Source organism: Oncorhynchus mykiss, chromosome 29 (genome assembly GCF_057628025.1).
Source record: "Oncorhynchus mykiss isolate SJ-2025 chromosome 29, ASM5762802v1, whole genome shotgun sequence".
Lineage (NCBI taxonomy): Eukaryota > Metazoa > Chordata > Actinopteri > Salmoniformes > Salmonidae > Oncorhynchus > Oncorhynchus mykiss.
Window position 1 is genome coordinate 18,833,307 of NC_143050.1, and position 12,137 is coordinate 18,845,443.

At 44.5% G+C, this 12,137-nt stretch overlaps 1 protein-coding gene across 1 annotated transcript in view; it reads right to left on the minus strand.

Moving 5' to 3' along the window:
• Positions 1-12,137, minus strand: part of LOC110509959 (pyruvate carboxylase, mitochondrial) — a 108,021-nt gene that overhangs the window by 9,703 nt on the left and 86,181 nt on the right. Inside the window, exons 11-16 of the mRNA XM_036967814.2 lie at positions 10,661-10,805; positions 3,799-3,888; positions 3,447-3,668; positions 2,554-2,710; positions 2,137-2,377; positions 1,718-1,967 (exon numbers count right to left, since the gene is read on the minus strand). Coding sequence (XP_036823709.1) covers positions 1,718-1,967; positions 2,137-2,377; positions 2,554-2,710; positions 3,447-3,668; positions 3,799-3,888; positions 10,661-10,805 — 1,105 coding nt within the window. The remainder of the gene's footprint in view (positions 1-1,717; positions 1,968-2,136; positions 2,378-2,553; positions 2,711-3,446; positions 3,669-3,798; positions 3,889-10,660; positions 10,806-12,137) is intronic.

A 12,137-nucleotide genomic window follows, 5' to 3' on the forward strand; every position in this document is an offset into this window, starting at 1 on the left:
TTTAACTCAACCGCAGTGTAAATATGCACTAAGCATCAGCATATTTAAATTGTCACTAGCTGTTGCAGTCGGTTCTACAAACACATTTTGAAGTGTTATTCAGAGCCATCTAGGCAGAGTAACCTCCGTCACAAACAGAAAATGGATCTTTAAAAACACTTGAGGATGTCATATGCACATCGAGGTGGCAAAAATGCCAATTAACTACCCATTTCTACAGCCATAAACAGCTTGAGTCAGTAGCTACATTTGCATGACTTGTCATGACTGCATAATGTGGTCATGTGTTGTTGCCTTGCTATGTTGTTGTCCTAGGTCTGTCTTTACGTAGTGTTGTCTCTCGTCGTGATGTGTGTTTTGTCCTATATGTGTGTGTGTGTTATTTATTTTTAATCCCTGTCCCCGCAGGAGGTCTTCCGCCTTTTGGTAGGCCGTCATTGTAAATAATAATTTGTTCTTAACTGACTTGTCTAGTTAAATAAAAGGTTTAAAATATATATATTTTTTTTTCTCTGTATTTGTTTCTCTGTTGCTTTTCCTTGTCCTTGTTGACTGTAGCATCCTTTCATGGGGCTAAAGGTCTCAGCCTTTTACCTTTTTAAATGCTCCGACATAGCAAACAAAGAATGGGAAAAAATGGTTCACTGCTCCCCCTCTGTGTGTATACAACCGGTTTGCAATAGAAGACCTTGGCCGGCAGCTTTTTATATTTATTCTTGATTGGCTGGCAGCTCACTTTATTTTCCCTCCATTCAGAGGGGCGGCAGGTAGCCTAGTGGTTAGAGCGTTGGGCCAGTAACCAAAATGTTGCTAGATCGAATCCCCGAGCTGACAAGGTAAAAATCGGTCATTCTGCCCCTGAACAAGGCAGTTTACCCGCTGTTCCTAGGCCGTCATTGTAAATAATAATTTGTTCTTAACTGACTTGCCAAGTTCAATAAAAAGGTAAAATAAAAATTGTCTGGAAGCTCACTTTATTTGCCCTCCATTGGCTGGCAGCTCACTTTATTTGCCCTCCATTGGCTGGCAGCTCACTTTATTTGCCCTCTACTGGCTGGCAGCTCACTTTATTTGCCCTCCATTGGCTGGCAGCTCACTTTATTTGCCCTCCATTGGCTGGCAGCTCACTTTATTTGCCCTCTACTGGCTGGCAGCTCACTTTATTTGCCCTCTACTGGCTGGCAGCTCACTTTATTTGCCCTCTACTGGCTGGCAGCTCACTTTATTTGCCCTCTACTGGCTGGCAGCTCACTTTATTTGCCCTCTACTGGCTGGCAGCTCACTTTATTTGCCCTCTACTGGCTGGCAGCTCACTTTATTTGCCCTCCATTGGCTGGCAGCTCACTTTATTTGCCCTCCATTGGCTGGCAGCTCACTTTATTTGCCCTCCATTGGCTGGCAGCTCACTTTATTTGCCCTCCATTGGCTGGCAGCTCACTTTATTTGCCCTCTACTGGCTGGCAGCTCACTTCATTTGCCCTCCATTGGCTGGCAGCTCACTTTATTTGCCCTCCATTGGCTGGCAGCTCACTTTATTTGCCCTCCATTGGCTGGCAGCTCACTTTATTTGCCCTCCATTGGCTGGCAGCTCACTTTATTTGCCCTCCATTGGCTGGCAGCTCACTTTATTTGCCCTCCATTGGCTGGCAGCTCACTTTATTTGCCCTCTACTGGCTGGCAGCTCACTTTATTTGCCCTCTACTGGCTGGCAGCTCACCTGTGCTGAGATTGGTTCCCTTGGTGCAGGCGACAATAGCTCCCATGCTGGGCTGTGATGTCATCCCAGCCATGGAGTCCACAGCGACGTCTACGATGTCGGCCCCGGCCTCGGCACACGCCAGCATGGCAGCCACGCCGGCGCCTGCCGTGTCGTGGGTGTGGACGTGGATGGGCATATCAGGGAAACGGTCCCTCAGAGCACCAATCAACATACGGCTGGACTCAGGCTTCAGCAGCCCTGCCATGTCCTGCAGAAGGATAGAGGGGTCAACAACATGACAGACTCCTTTCTCTTTAGTTATTTATGACCGAGTCACTAATAAAAAAAAATGTATATATAGCGCAATACAAATAGAACATGTAAGTGGTTGAGATAAACCACATCAGTGGGTTTGGTTCAGAGCCACCCTAAAGTACCTTGACGTTCAGTATGTGTGTTCCAGCTCTGACCAGCTCATCAGCCAGCTTCAGGTAGTACTCCAGAGAGTACTTTTGCCTCATTGGGTCAGACACATCCCCTGTGTAGGAGATGGAGGCCTCCACCACACCCCCGGCAGTCCCAGCAGCCTCCATACCCAGCATCAGGTTGGGAAGGTAGTTCAGAGAGTCAAACACACGGAAGATGTCCATGCCGTTCTCCTTGGCCACCTCACAGAACCTGGTCAGAACAATTAAAAGATGGATGAGGACAAGTGAAGAGACCTTGGGTTCAAGGGTGATGCTTTCTAAAAACACCATGCATAACCCTCAAACTGTGAGGGCTGGGTTGACACTATACGTGCTCTGGTTGGAATAAGGATTAAGGGGTGCATGATTCAGGGCAGAGGTACTGACTTGAACACGGCGTTGTCGGGGTAATTGGTGTAGCCCACAGCATTGGCTCCTCTGAGCAGCATCTGGAAGGGCACGTTGGGCAGCAGAGCCCTCAGCTCCTGCAGCCGTTTCCATGGACACTCACACAGGAAACGCATCGCCACATCAAAGGTGGCACCTGCACAGAAGAGGAATGATCAATAACTGCCATAGCAACAGACTCCATAAACCTCAGCATTTGGACTGCTTATGTATCTACTAGACAGTAAATGGACAGATTTCATGAAAAGACTATGAATCTCTCCTATTCATCCAGAGAGGGAGGACTCTCTCCCTAGTCTGATGTCCAGATCCCTCAACATCAAAATGTTTTTGGACACAGTCACAGTAGACTCTTTTTTCAGGGTGCTAAGGTGATCTCCTGTAGCTTATTTTCTAAAAAGAGCTATCCAAATGAAACATGTATTTTCATACATCACTTTGCTACAGATGAGACAGAGCCTTTCTTCAGTCTCTATTTAGAAACATACTGTCAGTCTATCCATATCAACCTCAAAAGTGTGCCGTCCTTTTTCTTCAGAGACATGAGGAGAGGAGAACAACCCCCCCCCCCCCCCCCCCCCCCCCGAATAACCCAGATACACTACACTAACTTGCTCAGCTCAATGATGTGAACTCAGGCCTGAAGCGGTGTCACATTTTAAATTTACCCTAGCAGTTAATTATATTTGACCTTTCAACTCAAACGGGGATTTTTGAAAACATAATGTTTATAATGAGGCCACTGAATCATAGGCAGGCTGCAAAATCGGCCCAGAGAAAAACAAAGTGCAGATTGAGATCGGAAAACGTGTGGTAATAGAAAATACATTCAAAAGATTGAGTGCGAGCACTGGTAGTAAACAACTCCTCACCTCCCCAGTTCTCAACGCTGAAGAGGTTGTTGAAGTTGTGGGCTACGAAGGGGGCGATCTGTTTGAGGTCGTGGGTGCGGACACGGGTGGCCAGGAGAGACTGGTGGGCATCTCTGAAGGTGGTGTCCATGAGCAGCAGACCCTTGTGGGCACGCACTGCCTTGGCAAAGCCCTCTGGACCCTCCCTCAATAGGACGTCACGGAACCCAACCGGAGGCTCACCTAATCCACATCAATACATAGCTTTTACTATGTTGTACTGACTGTATTAAAACAAAAAATGGGCTGCTACAAGAAAAAACTAAAAGATGTTTCACAGAAAGCTGGTAGGTTTTGTAGTTTGGAATCTCACCCAGAGGAACGGGTGGGATCACAGGATCGATAGATGAGGGCTTGGCCTTCACTGGTATGGGAGTGGTGGGTCCGTTTACCATCACATGACCTGAAACAGGACAGCAAGAAAGCGTCAGAAAACCTGAGTTGGTCATCGTCGTAGGCATTTAAAACCTACCAATACATTATTTTAATGACGGGCAGGGGGGGGGGGTCCATAGTTACATATCGCAATATTATTTTGGATATTACATTTTAACTTTGACTCAAAGTATCGATTTTGTTTGCTAGGTTGCATTAGCTGGCGCTAATCAGCTATACCTGTGCCAAAACTATGGTATTTTTCATCCTATAGCTTGTTCTCCATCTTCTTTTAAAAGTTCATCAGGATCAATGTCCCATACACGGGACGGTTGGGCTAATGTAGACTAATGCGATAAGCATGAGGAAGAACATTTCCCAGGACATAGACATATCTGAAATTGGTTGAAAGCTTAAATTCTTGTTAATCTAACTGCACTGTCCAATTTACAGTAGCTATTACAGTGAAATAATACCAGGCTAATTGTTTGAGGAGAGTGCACAGTTTTGAACATGAAAAGTTATTAACAAATTAGGCACATTTGAGCAGTCTTGACAACAGTTTGAACAGAAATGCAATGGTTCATTGGATCAGTCTAAAACTTTGCACATGCACTGCTGCCATCGAGTGGCCAAAATCTAAATTGCACCTGGGCTGGAATAATACATTATGGCCTTTCTCTTGCATTTCAAAGACGGTACAAAAAACGTTTGGTTTTTTCTTTGTATTATCTTTTACCAGATCTGTGTTACATTCTCCTACATTCATTCACATTTCCACAAAATGTTCTCCTCCCTCTGCAGCAGACATATAGTGAGCAATATGTATAGAATCAACTGGCATTACCGAATCGCATTCAGAATACATATAGAGTCATGAGAACTGCAATACATTATCGGCCCCTAAGTATTGTGATAATATTGTATCGTGGAGGTCCCTGGCAATGCCCAGCGCAACATTATATGGGAGAAAAGCATACTAAAATCACTTCACGCGTACAGTGCATTCGGAAAGTATTCTTTCCAAATGTTTATACGTTACGGCCTTATTCTAAAATTGATTCAAATGTTAATCCCCCCTCATCAATCTACACATAACACCCCATAATGACAAAGCAAAAACTGGGTTTAGAAATTTTTGCACATTTCTTACAAATAAACTGAAATATGACATTTACATAAGTATTCAGACCCTTTACTCTGTACTTTGTTGAAGCACCTTTGGATTACAGCCTTGCGTCTTCTTGGGTATGACGCTACAAGCTTGGCACACCTGTATTTGGGGAGTTTCTCACATTCTTCTCTGCAGATCCTCTCAAACTCCCAGGTTGGATGGGAAGCGTCACTTGCACAGCTATTTTCAGGTCTCACCAGAGAAGTTCAATCGGGTTCAAGTCCGGGCTCTGGCTGGGCCACTAAAGGACATTGAGAATTGTCCCGAAGTCACTCCTGCTTTGTCTTGGCTGTGTGCTTAGGACCGTTGTCCTGTTGGAACGTGATCCTTTGCCCTAGTCTGAGGTCCTGAGTGCTTTGGAGCAGGTTTTCATCAATGATCTCTGTACTTTGCTTCATATATATTTCCCTCAATCCTGACTAGTCTCCCAGTCCCTGCCACAGAAAAACATCCCCACAGCATGATGCTGCCACCACCATGCTTCACCGTAGGGATGGTGCCAGGTTTCCTCCAGATGTGGCGCTTGGCATTAGGGCCAAAGAGCTCAATCTTGGTTTCATCAGAAATCTTGTTAATTTGCAAATACATTCATTAAAAATCCTACAATGTGATTTTCTGGATTTTTTTTCTCTTTTTGTCTGTCATAGTTGAAGTGTACCTATGATGAAAATGACAAGCCTCTCTTGTCTTTAAGTGGGAGAACTTGCACAATTGGTAGCTGACTAAATACTTTATTGCCCCACTGTACGTACATATATTACACATACACACACAGTTGAAGTCAGAAGTTTAATTCACCTTAGCCAAAACATTTAAACTCAGTTTTTCACAATTCCTGACATTTAATCCTAGTAAAAAAATGCCCTGTCTTAGGTCAGTTAGGATCACCACTTGATTTTAAGAATGTGAATGTCAGAATAATAGTAGAGTTAATGATTTATTTCAGCTTTTAATTATTTTATCACATTCCCAGTGGGTCAGAAGTTTACATACACTCAATTAGTATTTGGTAGCATTGCCTTTAAAATGGTTTAACTTGGGTCAAACATTTCAGGTAGCCTTCCACAAGCTTCCCACAATAATTTGGGTGAATTTTGGCCCATTCCTCCTGACAGAGCTGGTGTAACTGAATCAGGTTTGTAGGCATCCTTGCTCGCACACGTTTTTCAGTTCTGCCCACAAATTTTCTATGGGATTGAGGTCAGGGCTTTGTGATGGCCACTCCAATACCTTGAATTTGTTGTCCTTAAGCCATTTTGCCACGACTTGAAAGTATGCTTGGGGTCATTATCCATTTGGAAGACCCATTTGCGACCAAGCTTTAACAAGACTGATGTCTTGAGATGTTGCTTCAATATATCCACATCATTTTCCTACCTCATGATGCAATCTATTTTGTGAAGTGCACCAGTCCCTCCTGCAACAAAGCAGCCCCACAACATGATGCTACCACCCCCGTGCTTCAAGGTTAGGATGGTGTTCTTCGGCTTGCAAGCCTCCCTTTTTTCCCTCCAAACATAACGATGGTCATTATGGCCAAACAGTTCTATTTTTGTGTCATCAGACCAGGGGACATTTCTATAAATGTCCCCTGTGCAGTTGCAAGCCGAAGTCTGGCTTTTTTTAATGGAGGTTTTGGAGCAGTGGCTTCTTCCTTGCTGAGTGGCCTTTCATGTTATGTCAATATAGGACTTGTTTTACTGTGGATATAAACACTTTTGTTACCCGTTTCCTCCAGCATCTTCACAAGGCTCTTTGCTGTTGTTCTGGGATTGATTTGCACTTTTCGCACCAAAGTGTGCTCATCTCTAGAAGACAGAACGCGTCTCCTTCCTGAGCTGTATGACGGCTGTGTGGTCTCATGGTATTTATACTTGCGTACCATTGTTTGTACAGATGAAAGTGGTACCTTCAGGCATTTGGAAATTGCTCCCAAGGTTGAACCAGACTTGTGGAGGTCTACAATTTTTGTTCTGAGGTCTTGGCTGATTTCTTTTTAAACAATTTAACGGTAATGCTACCAAATACTAATTGAGTGTATGTAAACTTCTGACCCACTGGGAATGTGATGAAATAAATAAAAGCTGAAATAAATAATTCTATTATTCTGACATTTCACATTCTTAAAATAAAGTGGTAATCCTAACTGACCTAAGACAGGGAAGTCTTACTAGGATTAAATGTCAGGAATTGTGAAAAACTGACTTTAAAAGTATTTGGCTAAGGTGTATGTAAACTTCCGACTTCAACAAAAATCCAGAAAATCACATTGTATGATTTTTAAGTAATTCATTTGCATTTTATTGCAAGTATTTGATACATCAGAAAAGCAGAACTTAATATTTGTTATAGAAACCTTTGTTTGCAATTACAGAGACCATACGTTTCCTGCAGTTCTTGACCAGGTTTGCACACACTGCAGCAGGGATTTTGGCCCACTCCTCCATACAGACCTTCACCAGATCCTTCAGGTTTCGGGGCTGTCGCTGGGCAATACGGACTTTCAGCTCCCTCCAAAGATTTTCTATTGGGTTCAGGTCTGGAGACTGGCTAGGCCACTCCAGGACCTTGAGAAGCGTCTTACGGAGCCACTCCTTAGTTGCCCTGGCTGTGTGTTTCGGGTCGTTGTCATGCTGGAAGACCCAGCCACGACCCATCTTCAATGCTCTTACTGAGGGAAGGAGGTTGTTGGCCAAGATCTCGCGATACATGGCCCCATCCATCCTCCCCTCAATACGGTGCAGTCGTCCTGTCCCCTTTGCAGAAAAGCATCCCCAAAGAAGGATGTTTCCACCTCCATGCTTCACAGTTGGGATGGTGTTCTTGGGGTTGTACTCATCCTTCTTCCTCCAAACACGGCAAGTGGAGTTTAGACCAAAAAGCTCTATTTGGTGGTTGAAGATATGCCTATAGTGGTGTGGGGGAAGTGCTTTGGCAAAGTGGGTGGGGTTATATCCTTCCTGTTTGGCCCTGTCCGGGGGTATCATCGGATGGGGCCACAGTGTCCCCTGAGCCCTCCTGTCTCAGCCTCCAGTATTTATGCTGCAGTAGTTCATGTGTCGTGGGCCTAGGGTCAGTTTGTTATATCTGGAGTACTTCTCCTGTCTTATCCGGTGTCCTGTGTGAATTTAAGTATGCTCTCTCTAATTCTCTTTCTCTCTCGGAGGACCTGAGCCCTAGGACCATGCCTCAGGACTACCTGGCATGATGACTCCTTGCTGTCCCCAGTCCACCTGGCCGTACTGCTGCTCCAGTTTCAACTGTTCTGCCTGCGGCTATGGAATCCTGACCTGTTCACCGGACGTCCTACCTGTCCCAGACCTGCTGTTTTCAACTCTTTAGAGACAGCAGGAGCAGTAGAGATAATCCTAATGATCGGCTATGAAAAGCCAACTAACATTTACTCCTGAGGTGCTGACTTGCTGCACCCTCGACAACTACTGTGATTATTATTATTTGACCATGCTGTTCAATTTATGAACATTTGAACATCTTGGCCATGTTCTGTTATAATCTCCACCCGGCACAGCCAGAAGAGGACTGGCCACCCCTCATAGCCTGGTTCCTCTCTAGGTTCCGTCCTAGGTTTTGGCCTTTCTAGGGAGTTTTTCCCTAGCCACCATGCTTCTACACCTGCATTGCTTGCTGTTTGGAGTTTTAGGCTGGGTTTCTGTACAGCACTTTGGAGATATGAGCTGATGTAAGAAGGGCTATATAAATCAATTTGATGTATATCGATATAAACTCTGCAAAAAAAGAAACGTCCCGTTTCAGGACCCTGTCTTTCAAAGATAATTTGTAAAAATCCAAATAACTTCATAGATCATTGTAAAGGGTTTAAACACCGTTTCCATGGTTGTTCAATGAACCATAAACAATTAACGAACATGCATCTGTGGAACGGTCGCTAAGACACTAACAGCTTACAGACGGTAGGCAATTAAGGTCACAGTTATGAAAACTTAGGACACTAAAGAGGCCTTTCTACTGACTGAAAAATACCAAAAGAATGATGCCCAGGGTCCCTGCTCATCTGCATGAACGTGCCTTCGGCATGCTGCAAGGCGGCATGAGGACTGCAGATGTGGCCAGGGCAATAAATTGCCATGTCTGTACTGTGAGACGCCTAAGACAGCGCTACAGGGAGATGGGACGGACAGCTGATCGTCCTCGCAGTGGCAGACCACGTGTAACAACACCTGCAGAGGATCGGTACATCCTAATATCACACCTGCGGGACAGGTACAGGATGGCAACAACTGCCCGAGTTACACCAGGAACGCATAATCCCTCCATCAGTGCTCAGACTGTCCGCAATAGGCTAAGAGAGGCTGGACTGAGGGCTTGTAGGCCTGTTGTAAGGAAGGTCCTCACCAGACATCACATGCAACAATGTTGCCTATGGGCACAAACCCACCATCGCTGGACCAGAAAGGACTGGCAAAAAGTGCTCTACACTGACGAGTCGCGGTTTTGTCTCACCAGGGGTGATGGTCGGATTCGCGTTTATCGTCGAAGGAATGAGCGTTACACCGAGGCCTGTACTCTCGGATGGGATCGATTTGGAGGTGGAGGGTCCGTCATGGTCTGGGGCGGTGTGTCACAGCATCATCGGACTGAGCTTGTTATCATTGCAGGCAATCTCAACGCTGTGCGTTACAGGGAAGACATCCTCCTCCCTCATGTGGTAACCTTCCTGCAGGCTCATCCTGACATGACACTCCAACATGACAATGCCACCAGCCATACTGCTCGTTCTGTGCGTGATTTCCTGCAAGACAGGAATGTCAGTGTTCTGCCATGGCCGCCGAAGAGCCCAGATCTCAATCCCATTGAGCACATCTGGGACCTGTTGGATCGGAGGGTGAGGGATAGGGCCATTCCCCCCAGAAATGTCCGGGAACTTGCAGGTGCCTTGGTGGAAGAGTGGGGTAACATCTCACAGCAAGAACTGGCAAATCTGATGCAGTCCATGAGGAGATGCACTGCAGTACTTAATGCAGCTGGTGGCCATATCAGATACTGACTTACTTTTAATTTTGACACCCCCCCCCCCCCCCTTTGTTCAGGGACACATTATTCAATTTCTGTTAGTCACATGTCTGCAGAACTTATGTCTCAGTTTTTGAATCTTGTTATGTTCATACAAATATTTACACATGTTAAGTTTGCTGAAAATAAATGCAGTTGACAGTGAGGACGTTTCTTTTTTTGCTGAGTTTATATATTTATCCCCAAAATATATGGGGGATTGGAAATGATGCAGATAATTACATTGATTGTTGCTTCCATCAATCTAATATTAAAGCTGATCCACCCCCTAAAAAAAACAAACATTTAAAACCCATCCAAAAAAAAAGAGTTGTGCCGTAAACCGGCTTTAATTCCAGCCAGGTATGAATTCAACTCACTCACCACTTGATCTAGGGAGGGAAGCTTCAATTGTTCAACGAATCAAGACAATCATTAGCTACACATCAGATGACTGAGTAAGTGGTGTCTAAAGTTGAAATTATTTATACCAACAAAGAGAGAGAGATTACAAAACAAATTATTTTAAATTAAGTACAAGAAGCACAGTTTATGAAATAACAAATCTAATTTCAGTGAGTTGAAGACATTTTACCCAGGTAGTGCAGCAGCTTCTGGGCTCGGTTCTGGACCGGCTTGAGGTTGAAGAGTTCCTGGTTCTCATCTATGAACTGGGTGTCAACGGTGCCGTACAGGAACTGATCGTTACTCAGAACGTTCTGGAGGAAGGGGATGTTGGTCTGTGCAGGAACAAAAATAAGAGGGGGCGAGAAATGGAAAAAAAACTAGTGGGAGGGGGCGAGAGATTGCTGTTAAAATGACAAAATGGTCAAGAAGACCGTATGCATGATACATAACACTAGGGACCGAGATTTTGGGCAAAGTGCCTGGACATGCAAACACACAGCTCAAGTGCAAATGGTTATGGAGGGCTGGGAGGTCATTTTGTGGTCAGTCCCGAATCAAATGGCTTAGAACACTCAATACCGCCACACTGAGTCCCTTCTTCTGTGAGCACTAATCAGGCCAAAACACACAGAGCAGAAAACAGTGTGATCACTAGGCAAAACAATCCCAGCTAATCCTCAACATATGCCCTGCATGTTCCTCTGTGCCATGCTGCACATCTGTCTCAGCCAGGTGCACTGGGGTACACACACAGAAAGAGAGAAGCAGGAAGCCAGAGCAAGTGAGACTAAATGAGAGGCACAGAGAAATTAGAGTGAATAAGATAATAGAAATGACTGGGAAAATATCTATAGGCTACTGCTCAAGTCCTTAGTCCATTTCTACCACACACTTCAAACAGCAGAAAATAGCCTAGTAAGCCAACACAGCGCCGTGACCCAGATTCCTCTACATGTAGACCCAATTACAGGTCTTACAACAGAACCAACCCTCACCAAAAGACTAAAGCAAACTAAGAACATTACAGAGGACGTTAATAAATAACATATGTGCAAGTCTGCACTGGCAATATAAATTCAGAAACTAAATAAGATTAGCTTCTTTCTGAGAAGAGACAAATTAGTCCATAGTTGCATCATTGTCAGTATGATGACAGTACAATTCATTCATTTTGTATGGAATGTCGATAAAAAAAACGTACAAATCAGATCGTTCTTATTCTCTAGTTATGTAAGAATAGAGGATATAGCTTGTGCCCTGACACTCCTTGCTCTCTAATTACCGTTTTTTGAGTCGTGCTGTTACAAACTTTCTGGGAAACCATCAATCACAGCTAACTAACCTTGTTTTTTAACACCCCATTTTAATAATGACTGCATCAAGTGGGCAGGAAAGAGGGGGTGAAAAAAAAAACAACCTTTGAGCACAATGCATCTGGGAAATGCTTCAAGGCCTCTTCTTTGGACCGGCTGATAAATTATGCATCCATGACACCACTTCCAAATTAGCCATTCATGATTAAGAGAAAGGCACAAAAAGCCAGGGTTATTTGCTTCAAAATATTGACCAATTTGTCAACTGGCAAGAGTTCTGACAGTACGGTCAAGATGGCCAGCCCCAGTGAGTTTATTCTGTTCTCTGAATGTGGTGTAAGGCTCAGAGTG